Here is a 14,240-nt window from a genome sequence, read left to right on the forward strand (position 1 = left end):
TGCGAGTCTCCACAAGTAGGCCAGTTGATTTTATGACTTCATAAAGTCACTGTTTTTAAAAGACTTTTCATTACTGTTAAAAAATAGACACCAGCACGGTTTTATCTTTGTACCTCTGTACATCACTAACCATAAATATAAAAAAACTTCACTGTCTCTAAGTTAATTGCATGTTTGTTTTTATTGGAAGCTAATGCATCTTAAAGCTAGTGTTTTTCTTTGATTTTCTAACATAGAACTCAGAAATGCTGAAGAGCAAGGGGTCCAGTACTGAGCCCTGAGGAACACCAGACTTAAGTCCAATTTCAGACCTATACCCATTAAGAGAGACAAAGTGACAGCGATCATTGAGGTCAGATTTGAACTTGTGTAGTCCTTTTCAGTTCTTCTCTTGCCATTTACACTATTCATTTACATCCATTTACATCCTACAAATTTCAAATCAATGACTGATTCCTGTGAAACATCACACTGATTCAACTACAGATTAAAAAAAGATTACACAGAAACGTGTACATATGGTGTATATCAGCATGTTGCAAGCTTTTTTACATTAATAGAAGGCATGCACTTTTGTACCTTTCCACTGCTATGTTATCCCTTGCTCTCTTGCTACATTTGTGCCTTTAAACTTTTATATTTAGTTATAGAAACCAGCAGTACATTTCACACTCGGGTAAAATGCCATGAAAGCAACACACAGGTTTGAAATGAAACAATCCAGAGCAAACCCAGCTTGTGGTTTAAGCAAAAGAGGCCCTTTGTAGCCCTTCAGTCCAGCCCATGCCTGTCGTGATCTGGGCAATGTCCTTAGCTCACCCTGAGCAGGATTCTCAGAAGAATGGTGAACACCTGCTAGATTGCTTCTCTCGCCACTTTGCCACGGTGTCTGTGGTTTTAGCTCAACAGCGCCCCACCGTGGTTTTGCTGGGTGCCTGCAATCTTGCAGAGCTGTCGGCAAGAGCCGCACCACTCTCACAAACTAATAAAACTCTCATTTTCGCCAGGGTCTTAAACAGCACAAAACGAAAAAGCGCCTGGCTCTAGCCTGACATCACGAAGCACAGCCCTCATCCCCATGCCCCACAAGAGCAAATGAAATGGAAAAAATAAAAGTGCAACTAAGCATGGAAAACCTCCAGTACATGTAAAAAGATTGAAGGGCCAGGAAAAAAAACTGTAACAGGAAACAGGCATTGAGAGTAACTAAACCATCTTATTCTATCAATGAACACACGCTTTGCAAATATAACAGACTTTGTATCGCAGTTATGTACTTGAACAGATGGTTACTGTGTTGTATGAGTAAACATATCTCCTGCCAAGCGAGAGATATGAAATACATACAGTGGATATCCATGACTACAGCCTTCCATAGCATAAATGGTCCTAAACAAAATACATTTTAGTGCTTAAACAAGAGGGGGGAATCTCCTGCTTTTTTTTTTTTTGCATTAAATATTGAATAAGCCTGAACGAATGCAAAATGCTTTAATCAACTGGTTTTCAGGAGGAAGAAGAAAACTAATTAGGATCTGAGTGAAGGTTTCAATGGCCTGTGAAGTTAATGAGGAAGCCCAGCACACAAGGGGGATCGTGTGTCTCTGAAAGAGCGAACACCAAATAAATTTGCTGGATTGCATCCAGGGCCTCATAAAAAATATATTGACAGCAAGGATAAAGAAAGGTCCACACTACTGAAATGGATCTACTTTTCTATGGGCATTTATGCTGAAAACAATGGGACAGTGATTTCACGGTATGAGCATACACACAACTTTTCCTTCATGTCTGGCATTCTTTAATTACATGATCCTCAAAGTCTTGTTACCTTTATGCCATCTTCCAATTTTTTTCAGCAACCAAATGCTGCTTAGATTGCGTTGCCTGGACGAACACAGACATACAAAACAGACCGGCATTTTTCCCCTCTGTGCCTTCGTATTACCTTGCGAAAAGCAATTAGAAACAAAGCATCAGAAGCTGGAGATGGGGGCGTTTGTCATTTGAGTCAAAGCAAAATGAAGCCATCATAAAAAAACAGGGAGAGTGCTTGTTAGCTTCAGAAATATGGTTTGGGCTCCTGTACACAATGCACCCTAGTTTTCTGTTCCTTTCATTAGGCTACAGCCTCAGCAGGGTGCAATGATGTCAAGTTTACCCTTGAGCTCCGGTGTGCATGACAGGACCTGTGTTATGGAGATGTAAGGATAGCTTTTAGGGTACAGCTCAATGTAAGGACCAACTAACGAGCACGATGAAAAACACACTCAGGCTGTAGGAGGCACAGACACTTGTCAGAAACTACAGTGGCAGCACAGGCTGTCGTCCGCACTCAACTGCAGAGAACTCTGACGAAGACACGTCTCATTTGAAGGCAGAGAGAGCGGTGCTGGTGAAACTTCCAGAAAACAAGTAGTTTGAGTGCACATTTCCCAAAGCTTAAGGTGCATCTAGGTGGTCCAAACCAACCTGCTTCTTTGAGACAATTACCTCCGTCTGGTCAAAATACAGTACAAGCTAAATGCAAATAAAAAGACAATTCTGACAGCATGTCCCAGGACACCCACCTGCGTGGCGTTTTGTCTTACAGCTGGGTATGTGATGACTTTGTTAAGAATGGGGTACTGATCTCCGGGAGGGAACGGCAGAAGAAAGAGGATCTTTGAGAAAGGACAAGTGCCCGCATCCTGTCTTTGCAGACGCAACCACCAGGTGTCAGTCTAGCACCACTCTGAAACATGTGCAGCTCAACTGTGAACAAATTGTGCCATGACATTGTTCATTTGTTTGTGAGCGGCTAAATAATGTCTCACTATTTCCGTTTCTATCATTCTAAATTTAAAATTATACAAAAACTCAGTTATGACGTTTGTACAGAGCGTACACTGTATACATATACATATACAGTGTTGAGGAAATATAAAAATGTCAGGTGCCAGACTAAAGTTATGAAATAAAAAAAGATTAATATGAAACACCTTAGAAAATGTACTAGGAGAAACATACAAGGAACATCTAATCACACACATTAAATTATAATATTGTCATTATCATTTGTCAATGCATGGCATTTTCTTTTTTGTGATTAGTTTACAATAAAAATATTTTTTTCTTTCAAATATTTTAGTCGTCGAAATGCAACATCTAGGGTTATTCTGACATGAAAGCATTGTTTACATGCAAAGTGGATAATCTTGTCTTGGACGTGGATGTTCAACTTCAGAAACGTAACACAAGCAAACTCTAGTCATGAGGGTTCAATAAACCGATAACCTACTTTGTCAAATAAGTATATTTTAGTCTAAAACATTTTTACAAGGATTCAATTATTAAAGAAGGTTTTAAAATGGATTTTCCAAATACTTGTGTGTGACTTAAATCTTTTAAAATCTTACAATATTAAGATAAAACAGTTTTGCACTACAGCTCCTGTTCAATAAACAAAACAAAAAATACTAAAAATTGACAAAGGTTATAATTAAATTGGAGGTGTAGAAGGAGCAATTAGATACTGCTTGTACCCAAGGAAAGACTATACACTCCGGTTCTTCGACATTAGCATTTTATTAATTAGTTATCTTGAGTCTGGCTTTTGTGGGGATTATGTAATTAAATATTGAAGTCCGCGGTCACAGTGCCAAGATCGAGTAAAGGACATATTTGAATAAATCAACAGTACAGTTGTAAGCTAAATCTCGAGTGCCTGTGTAGAATGTAATGTCATTTCGCATACTGTACAAATGTCAGCTGTGTTAAAGGAAGGAACTGCCCAGACAATATAAAATATACAGGAGGTTGGAGACCTGAGCAAATGTTGTTGGGCGTACTGATTGTGTAGCCAGAATAAATCTAGGACCTTGCATCGGGAGCGTGGTGTGGTCCCAACCAGGAGTCCGTTGTTGAAAAACGGGATGTGAAACGGATCCCTGTCAGCTGCCCCCATCCATCTTACGAAAAGAAAATTACAGAACACCGCAGAAAATAGCTTCTCTCACTGCACGGCACCGGAGCGGTCTTGAATCTTAGGTTTGAAGACGTGTTTCGTAGAGGTTGTTTGAGAAACTTTTTTATTATTATTAAAATCCTCTTTAATCAAAATGCGTTACGATGAAAACCCGCCCAGGCGTCATGCAATCATTAAACACAGACGAACCTCATTAGATGTTCAGTTTCTTTTCTACCACGGCGCTTATAGAAACCCGGTTTTGCGTTTAACGCATAGGTGATTAAAGGCATCTTTTGAAGAAAGACGTGCTTATAGATACAGTAGCTATCCGTAGGCTTTTATCAGCTTCGTTTCTTTTAAACGACTGGGACATTGTAAGATTTGAAACAGATGTGCAAAATCTTGGAGAATTACTTTGAACTGTCCTCTTAACAATTACTATCACTACTCCCACCACTGCTGCAGCAGCATCAGAAAACAACCTGAAAGAAGAACACCTCACCTCTGACTGTGACTGGCCTCGGGCTCCGGTCCTCCGGTCCCCCGCTCTATCAGCGCTTGTAATTTGCTAGAAGCTTTCCAGGACGATGAATCGGGTAAGATACCTGTAGGTGTGGGTCTCGTTGTGCCGACAGTGCCGCTGGAAACTGCGGAGCTGCGTTTGGCAGAACTGAAATGCAAGGATTTCAGACTTTGGGGTGGCTGGACGTGGGCTGGGATCTGCGTGAAAGCGCCCGAGCTCGACCCACCGGGGTGTGCAGGAGGGAGAGCCCGGGTCCTCACAGGCACGGCTGGGCTGCCCGCCGACGTGTGACTCGGGCTAGACACGGGAGACGTCCTCACTGTCACGGCGGACACCGAAGAAGTCAGCGACATCCCCTTAGGAACTGCGGACAGGACCGAGTGTCTTGCGGCGTTGGGTGTTTCTGAAGCACCGGGCGGTGGTGAAGTTTTGAAGATCTTTTCAAATATGGTACCCAGGTCCAGTACTGCAATCTTCATACTTGAACCGAAAACCATGCGGTGATTAAAAAAAAATGATGGTGCTAATAGTAGAAAATAACCTTAAGCACCCACCAATATCGCATCTTTTTCGATTTATTTTCGTTTCTGTCTAGGGAACATCTAAAAAAAGAAAAACCTCCCGGTAGTTGTATTTCAGCTACAAACCTCACAGCTTGTGGGTATCCAGGTGTTAACCTGATACTGCGCGCACCGCTCCAGGTTTGCCGCTCATATACTATTACCGATTTATATCTGATAAGGAAATTGTAGCTGTCTGTCAGTCTATACAGCAAAGCAATAACTGTCTTGAAGGAACAGGAGCTTGCCATCATACTCCAGTCGGGTGGCAGGAGCAGGACCCGTTGCTATGCACAACAAAAGCTGAAGTCCCGATTAGACCTTCTCGCGTCGTGGTGCTCTTTTCCCTTCATCCGCGCGAAAAGGTGTGGGGAAGCACAGACATATTCCGGCGACAGTGAGTCCGTACTTCATACACCGCTAAAAACGGGTCAGTAAAATATAAACCATCATAGTTAGTATTGCATATTGGTGTAAAGCAAGTCAACAAAATCAGTAATGTTCTCTATGCGATGTATTAATATTTAAATTATATAGGAACGAGTAATAGGTTTATTCCCTGCTGAAAAGAGAAGAAAGGAAACGCAACGTTTCGGGCGTGGAGGCTTCTTCGGGTGTTTTACTATTGTGCTGGAAAACAATTTTCTCAGAAGCAAAATAAGTCTTTCCTTTTCTAACGTGCTTCTCCTCGCACACCTGAAGAAGGCTCCACGGCCGAAATGTTGTGTTTTCTTTCTTCTCTTTTCAGCAGGAATAAACCTTTACCTGTTCCTTTACAGCCTACGCATGCTGACGCAGCTGCCCACCCGAATTATTTTAAATGATATATACTGTACATCTATAAGTTTAAGATGATCAAGATCAAGAATTAAACACCGGGGAACCGCTAAGGGGAAGGTGTGAGGCTATTTGACGTGTGCGCAAACAGGAGATGACACTGTAAGATAAAAAAAGAAAGCACGTTACAAAAGAAAGGACTTCTTTTGCTTCTGAGAAAATTGTTTTCCAGCACAATAGTAACTCTAAACACATTTTTAAGAATTGCTCACGTACCTTAAGTCAAAACACAGAGCAGAACGGTCTCCGACCTCAGCGGGTACTTGAATGGATGAAGGCGTGAATGGCTCAATTTCTATTACAGAACCCTCTGGCAGGTTCAAAAGTGATCCCGAAAAAGTCCGCAGTTAAATGGCAACAAAAGCGAAGTCTTTGAAAAAGATTAATATATAGTATGTATAACTAAATCTATATTGATTTTTATTTTCCCTTCTGTAATTGTAACCCCTGCAGATATCTCCATTACGTTAGCTGTCCACGTGTTATACAGTATAAAGAGTATAGGAGTGAACAGTGACCTTTAAATAGCTCCGTTTGCAATTTGCTGTCTTTTCTACTGATGTCTAGTTTGCAACAGTCGCCCGTCTCGGCTTTCCTGGTATTAAAATAGAACAGAAAACTGTCACCTGGAAACAAAGGGAGCCGGAAACCCGATAAGTAAGCCTTTCTGTACAGATCATGTTTTCACCAGGTTAACATCTTCAGTTATCAGCATAGCTGTAAATTGAACCTCCTATTTTAAATAAACCGTCCAGACAGCTACAACCAATTATACCAGTGAAAGCCTTACCTACAATATGTTGAGTCTGTTCACAAATACTGTATACAGTACATTCATAATTTTATCATCACAGGCTGATTGATTATGGCACAGCGATTGCTGCATTTTTCTCTGCTGCTGCATTTTAGAAAGGGTTTTTAAATACTGAGCTTATTTGCATCCAAATGATGCAGCTCCAACTGCTGAAAACACTTAATAGGTCAAGGGGTTGTGTTAAAAGACTCATTTTCAGGTATAAGAGTGTTTCTAATTCATATGCACTTCAGTATCACCTTTTAACGGGCCTCCATAGGCTTGCATTTCATTTGCTTTCACCTCGAGCCTCAATGGTATGAACCTCACAGCTGCCCACAGGCGATAGCCGTATCAACTGCTTGAACCATCAACCACACGTCCATACAGTACAGCATCCTGCTGCAGGTTTATCCACACACATTCCAAGCAAGATCCTGCAGCTTCAATATGCCAACAAAAAGCTGTGACTGTGAGGTTTCAGCTTCCTTTCCCAGTCCCAATACTGGTCTCAGGCACAGAAGCATGGAGGGAAAAAAAGGAAATCAGTCTTAGATCATCATTCCATCACATTTTATTCTGCATTGCAATCTCTTTGACACTGAGAACACAAATGGTATTGTCCTATATTGAGGAAAACGACCACTTGACACAGGAGCAAATCCTAAGCAGGATTACTGTTAGAACAATGGTCTCAGACATAATTATTTGTCCCATTAGGGCAGAACAGCCCCGTTGGTGCAAGGATCTCTACGGCATAATTTATTTCTTTATTACTTCTGTTCAGGACTCTAAAACAGTTCCCCAGAAATGATTTTCTGGCCACAGCAGAATACCCCCAAACATGTTATTCAGCTTTGCTCTGTAACAGGCTGCAGCCTGACGCTTGGCGTGTTCTTGAGATGGAAGTGCACTTGAACAACACGTACAGTACAAGCGTTGTGTAAAGCAGGTGTGTGCTGACTTTCCCTCTCTCTGCATACAGCACAAGCATCTTTGTGAACTCAAGAACACCAGCTTCTTGACCAAATGAAGAGAAGCACAACACCACAGAAAACAAAAGGGTTAATGCACTCTGTTACTCAGACCCAGTGCCACCTTCAGATGCTGGTGAAATGCTGGAATGCGTGTCCTCTGTAGGGGCCAGTTTAAAATGCAGCGTGAATTCAGCATGCCCCGCCGGATATACAGACAGTGATTTAATTTGTGGTCCGGGATGTCGTCCAGAAAGATCAAAACAATCGAGTCACGGCTCTCCTCGATTACCTGATGTAAAGCATGATGAACCGTAAACCTGTGGAGAAAAACCACAGGCAGACGTCACTGACAAGAGCTGTTTTCTTAAGAGACGGAGACGCTTCAAATCTGGGTCATAATGATCTTTTTGACGACCTTTTTTCACTGTGTAACTTCATCTTATGCTGCCCTTTAAATTATTTAGTTTTTAAGTCTCATTACGGTACCATTGGAAACTTCACCGTTGCGAACATGTTTTCTAAATTGAAAAAGTATACCCAACAGTCAACAGACATCAAGCAGAAAAACAGTTGCACCACTTTCGACAGTCACAGCCAAAATGCTTTTTGAGACATTCTGATGAGTTGATTAGTCATCTATCCATCTATGAATTGGCTTCATCACTCTGCTCTCCTCCCCACTGAGAGCTGATGTGTGGTGAGCATTCTGGCGCACTATGGCTGCCGTCGCATCATCCAGGTGGGGCTGCACATTGGTGGTGGTGGAGGGGAGTCCGCACTAAAGCACTCTGAGTGGAGTGTCCAGAAAAGCACTATACTGTATACTGTAAGTGTAAGCAATTATTATTATTATTATTATTATTATTAATATTGTTCATGACTGCCTGTAATACACTCCAGCAGCTTTTACCATTGAAGAAGCACAAAGTCCCCACATCTGTGTAAGATTTCATTGGGAACAAATGATCTGTTAAATGTCAAGTCTGGTGAAATTCAAGCAAAAAAGACCTAGAAAGCAACCGATATACCCCACTTATCAAGAGAGCAGCACCTCTGTTCCTTTGGTATGCTGGAGCAGAACCTCTAGTGGACCCTGCAGCAAGTGGAGCCCTGTTTTTACAGCAAATCAATGTTTTATGTCCTCCATCCTGATTCATGTGATAGTGGTTCAGGAAGTTTTTACTAACCACCCTGATTCACGTTAATGTGGTCCAGAGGTTTTGTGTCAGCCACCTTGACTGATGTTAGTGTAGTTCAGATGACTGGCATGAGTTACTCCTATAGGCTGTTGTTTACAATTATATATCAGTGGTCAATGATCAGAAGTAATAAATTCATGGTGTCACTTACCTTCTGCATAAAGGGTCCTTTAAAAGAGCTTCGGTTACAACAAATACTATTTTTCTGCACTGGCGAATTGTCTCAACAATATTTTCTAAGTGTGGTGTCCCAGGCAGAAAGTCCCGATCCTCAAAGCAAAATGTAAAAGGATTTTCTTCTAAGGGAGTAAGATTCCTTTCCACCCATTCCCAGTCTTCTTGGGCGTGGACTATATAAGCATCATATTCAAACCTGTTTTCCCCCAAGTCAACTTCCTTGTACCCAAGAATCCGATTACCCAGGACATTCCAGAAAAACTGGATTCTCCACCCCTGGAAATGGATGAGAAGGGCCATTGCCATGAATGTGAGCAAAAAGCTACTGGTGGTAACGAACATGGGTTTGAATGGGGCCTGGTCCTGACAGGGCGATGTGTCAAACAGGACAAGTGAGCTGTTGTAGTATTTAGGAGGTGTGTTGCAAACGTATTGGGAGCTTAACTGAGGAACACTGGCATTGGTCACATTGAGCCAGTTGACAAACCACAGGACACTATCGCAAGTGCAATCGAAAGGATTCTTCTCTATATGCAGCACGCTCAGATTGCGGAAGACTGGCCCAAACACGGTCTCTTTCACAGACGTGATGAAATTCTTCTGCAGCTTCAGCACTCTCACGGACGTGAGGTCATTAAAAACGTTGTCCGGAAGTACATTCAGGTAATTCAAACCCAGGTCGAGCTCCAGAAGGTGAAACAATCCTTTGAAGCCATCAACAGGGATTTCATCAAATCCATTCGAGTCCAGCTGAAGTACTTCAAGCTGAGGCAAGTCCTTGAGAAAGAGTACAGGTCCCCCAGGATTGGCCTTTTTCCACAGGCGAGCTAAATTATTATGCTGTAACTTCAGAATCTTTAGATCATGAAGGCCACTAAACAGACCAGCATTTATGTTAGCTAAATTGTTATTACTGAGATCCAATACAGTGAGATTCCCTAAAGGCTGAAATGGACAAGGATGCAGGTCCAGACTGTCAATCAGATTGCTTCCAAGCATCAGGGTTCTCAGAGTGCGGGTGTAGTTGAATGACGAAGGGGTCAAAGTGATTTTTTTGTTGTAAGACAAGAAAATTTCTTCTATGTTGTTAAGTCCTTCAAATTCCCTTCCTCCTAAGACCTGTGAAATTTTGTTTTGACCCATGTATACTTTACTTAAATTTCGAAGCCAAAAGAAAGCTCCAACATCCAGGTATGAGATTCCTGTTTTCGTGAGGTCAAGGATCTTGAGGGGAGACTGGGCCAGAGATGAAAATGTCACATTAGTCACAGTTTTCAAGTTAAAATAACTGTGGCTCAAACTCAGATACTTTAGGCTTTTTAACCCTGTGAAAGTGTTACCTGTGATTTCTCTGAATGCATTGCTTTCCATAGCTAGAAACTCCAGGTTCAACAGATTCTGAAAAGCAAAGTCATCAATCACCGGATAAGAAGACGACTTGTGCTTTTTAAGGGACTTGGTGAGATTTAAAAATTTTAGGCTACCCAAACCAATAAACATGTCCTTAGTAAAACGTTTAAAGTTATTCTCCGCAAGGGATAGATTTTCTAGACTGTGAAGCCACTGAAAAGAAGAACGCTGCACTGCAGGTATTTCGTTTTTAGAGAGGTCCATAGACGTAAGGTTAGTAGACTGCAGTCCTTTAAAAGTGGTGTTCAGCAAGGTCAATAGCGAGGTGTCCTGCAGCGAAAGGCTACGAATCTTGGTTTCCGACAATTCAGAGCACAGCTTGGCCATCAGGGGATGACCCAGTTTACTGCCATCCATAACAAGGACACTGAGTCTTCCAATGCACTGGAAGCAGCCCGGCTCAAACTGAGAAAAGAAGAACACGGTAGTTAGAAAAACAACTATCTTAATCCAACAAGGGTTATTCTATCTAATAAGGAACACGTCCTGCATGATAAACCTCATAGAATCGTCTGACCAAACCAGACTTGGGTTCCATTGCATTTGCACATACTGTACTCTCCAAATGATTTTATGATTGTATTCACTTGTGTTCATGAGAGTGAGACCAGCTGATTAGCAATGGATTAGCACCTGCTTGACTCTTAAAATCTAACCTGTTCATAATCTTTTTAACCTTTGAAGGTAAATGAATGCCTTGAAGTGGCTAAGAAGAGTGAGTTTGACCTGAATGGATAAAATTGACTTAAAACACTTGCCGAAGATGAGTGGTAACAGCACATCACATTGAAGGTGCATTAAAATACCTGCCTGGTAAAATTCCACTTCCTTTTTCTTGAATAATCTGTTAATGTATACATGTACTGTATAATCTAACCCAGAGAAGCCTTCAGTTCTACAAAGTTGTCTGGCCATGCAGGAGAGGTGTGGTGCATCAGTATGCACTATAGTGTATTTGAAAGGCTTCTGGCTGGTATACTAAGCCAAATAAAATTAATATACTGTTAAAAGTTGCAACTTATTTCTTGCAGGTTATCTCTATACACTGTTGCTGTAATACAATGCATATTCAGAACATGCACAAACACAATTACTGCATAAAACCCTCAGTTCCACATGAAAATTCTACTTTTGACCGCTACCTTAACTGCAACCTGCCTAAATATGAACCCCACAACAGGATAGAAAGCACTACCTTTTTAAGAGGGAGAGCAGATAGTTTCAGGATCTTCAGTGAGGCGTTGCTGAGGTAAGAGAAGTCATCGGCCTTTAGAACAGAGATTGTGTTCCCAGATAGTATGAGCTCTTCAAGGTTCAGGAGCTGAGGATGTGTGCCAAGCTTTGCAGAGGTCAGGTCATTGCGAGACACGTCAAGCCTTTTCAAACTCTAACAGAAGAAGAGAATCACAATAGACAGTGTGAAATGCAGCTGGTGAATTTGGGTATGATTTTACCTTGGCAATATTTGTTACTTTCAATACTTTCAAAACAATTCTTTTTAATCCATTATGAAACTTAAGTGACCTGTTTTGCTTAAGAAATGTTTGTGATCCTGGATTTGTGAAACTGTGGATATTAAATATATGTTCAGATAATCAGAATTTCAAGAAAACGTAGGTCCCTCCTTTTGGGGAAAAAAAATGTACTGTTTTAAGTCTTGCCAAGCAAAAAAAATCCCATAATGGAGTCTCCTACCTGGAGACTTTTAAAAGGTTCGCCTTTCAGTTTTAACCTGTTGCTCGCCAAGTACAGTTCAGTGAGGTGGGTGCAGTTCTGCAGCATGGCCTCCGTCAGGACGTGCACTTCATTGTGGTACAACTTCAGGACCTGCAGTTGAGGAAGTGTAAGGCACAGCTGGGGATCGATTGCCTGGATACTGTTAAAACCAGCATCGAGATAATACAACTGGTGGTACCGGGACAGGGCCGAAGAGGGCAGTGTTTTCAGCTGGTTGTGAGAGAGGTCGAGAGCCGTGATGTTCTCTGGTAGATAAGAGGGGACATTCTGAAGTTTCAGATGAGTGCAGTCAGCCTTTCGATTTTTAATCTCGCAGTGGGTCTTTTTCTGGTCCGCGTGGCAAACCTTTGGTGTGAAAAACGCCACCTCAACAATCACAAGAAACAGAATCATCTTCCCTCTCCCGTGATCTCCGAAAGGCTCACCCTGAAAGATATCAGTAAGAGCACGAATATTATGCATCTCAAATGAACTAGTAGAGGTAAAAACGTAGTGCTGTGCAGGATACCATGCACAAGAGTCATTTTTAAATTGACAGTCGTTCCACTTCAGGTGCTACAAATGGGTGATGTTCATCTGCTTTGTGTCCACCTATTATCAGAAAGCAGTATCTTCCTGGTCAGAGTTGCAGGGTCCCAGAGTCTATCCTAGAAGCCTATAGTGCAAGGCAGAACTGCTGCCAGGAATGTGACAGCGGTGTTTTGCAAAGCACACTTTAGAAACACCACCTGCCTTTGGGAGGAGGGAAGAAACCAAACTCGGACATACATGAGAGAACAGGCGAGCTCAACCCAAGGTTTCCTAAACCACAGTCAAACGCAGAACTCAAGAGCTGTGAGGTGGCAGCAGCCCTAACCGCTGTGTACAGCTGCTGTTAACTTTCGCGAATTTTCAGAGTAGCACCTAATCAATGATATCAAATAAAAACGTTACGAATATAGTCAACGTTATTGACACCAGGGCAGAAATAACCTCCTGTAAATCTTTACAATAATTAGTACAAGAAAGGACTGCTTTTAACAATGCTTCATTATACTGTACGTCATCGGAATCCAAAAGCACTAATATTGCTTCCGGACGCTTTTGTTTTCATCATAATATTTTTCTGTTGCCCGGCAAGCAACAGACCAAACACTTTGTAACAGACGCAGCGCCGTAATGTCTGGGGTTTTAAAGAAACAATAAAATAGACATCGTTAATCCCCCCCATCATCACAAAACTTCTAAAATCAGTATTAATACTACTGCACAAAAAAAAATAACGACAGCAACACAACTAGTTCAGCTCGGTTCAAAATGACCCTACGAAGCTGGGTATTTTCGTTTTTTATTGAAAACAAATGCAATCGAAATAGGTTCTTTTTACATTTTTAAGCATCCCCACCCCATTCTGAGAAAGTAAAAAAAAACAGCTCTTCTTTTAATATCTTTAGCTGCGGCGCACTGAAACTTTTTAGCCTGGGGTAACAAATGCAAACTGAGCAGGCTACTGTATGCCGACAAACATTTGTTTTCGTTATCCCAGTCGAGGCCTAAAACAATTTTCGTATTAAAACAAACACGACCCCTCGCTTCCACGTTTTTCGTCTCTTGTTCTGGAATGCCAAAGCAAAAAACAGGAAGCTCTGCACTTACCTCTGGAAACGAGAATCACTCTTCTCCTGCGAGTGAAATTTGCTTCAAGCTTTCAACCGCCTGTGACTCAGTATTTAGAAAGCGGGCGGAGCCGGACTTGGCACTTTTGGGCACCAGAGATCCCTGCTTCTATGATGTAGTGTAAAATATCAAAAGTTAAAAAACTTCACTGCGTTGCTGTATATTCGTACCCGATCTCGGATGCGCTTCAGTTACGCAGGTCCTGTGAAGTACCGGAGTACCGTGGCTTCGCTACAAATTGTCTAAAAATATTGTATTAAACGAGGGTGACCAGACATCCTCTTTTTTAGACCTAAAATATCGGTCCGATATTTATAAAAGGGATTTATAAAAGTTAAAAAATTGTCCGGGATTTTGTTTTGGTCGTTACTCAGAATTTACACGCAGCGTACAGTAGCTTGAAAAGGGTTTGTGTGTGTGTG

The 14,240-nt window shown here is 41.7% G+C and overlaps 1 protein-coding gene across 2 annotated transcripts; it reads right to left on the reverse strand.

The window, feature by feature from the left end:
• Positions 1–7,218: 7,218 nt before the first annotated feature.
• Positions 7,219–13,954, reverse strand: tlr3 (toll-like receptor 3). 2 transcript variants are annotated; one of them, XM_088640821.1, is made up of 5 exons: positions 13,798–13,954; positions 12,121–12,588; positions 11,621–11,812; positions 8,990–10,830; positions 7,219–7,956 (listed from the first exon to the last, which is right to left on the reverse strand). In XM_088640821.1, exons 2-5 carry the CDS (start codon positions 12,553–12,555, stop codon positions 7,728–7,730), a joined length of 2,697 nt encoding a protein of 898 aa, XP_088496947.1. In that variant the 5' UTR covers positions 12,556–12,588; positions 13,798–13,954; the 3' UTR covers positions 7,219–7,727. The 2 variants fall into 2 exon arrangements, with proteins under 2 accessions (XP_088496947.1, XP_088497027.1); XM_088640901.1 differs by lacking the exon at positions 13,798–13,954 and having other exon boundaries at positions 12,121–12,252; positions 12,341–12,476.
• Between the last annotated feature and the right edge of the window lie 286 nt (positions 13,955–14,240).

This window comes from Lepisosteus platostomus, chromosome 1 (assembly GCF_059453375.1).
Source record: "Lepisosteus platostomus isolate fLepPlt1 chromosome 1, fLepPlt1.hap1, whole genome shotgun sequence".
In the NCBI taxonomy this organism is placed as follows: Eukaryota; Metazoa; Chordata; class Actinopteri; order Semionotiformes; family Lepisosteidae; genus Lepisosteus; species Lepisosteus platostomus.

Coding starts and splice junctions, on each gene's coding strand:
- tlr3 (XM_088640821.1), bottom strand. CDS start 12,555: ATGATTCTGTTTCTTGTGATTGTTGAGGTGGCGTTTTTCACACCAAAG. Junction 10,831..11,620: donor CTGCTCTCCCTCTTAAAAAG/GTAGTGCTTTCT, acceptor TTCTTTTCTCAG/TTTGAGCCGGGCTGCTTCCA. Junction 7,957..8,989: donor AAGGACCCTTTATGCAGAAG/GTAAGTGACACC, acceptor TTTTCTCCACAG/GTTTACGGTTCATCATGCTT.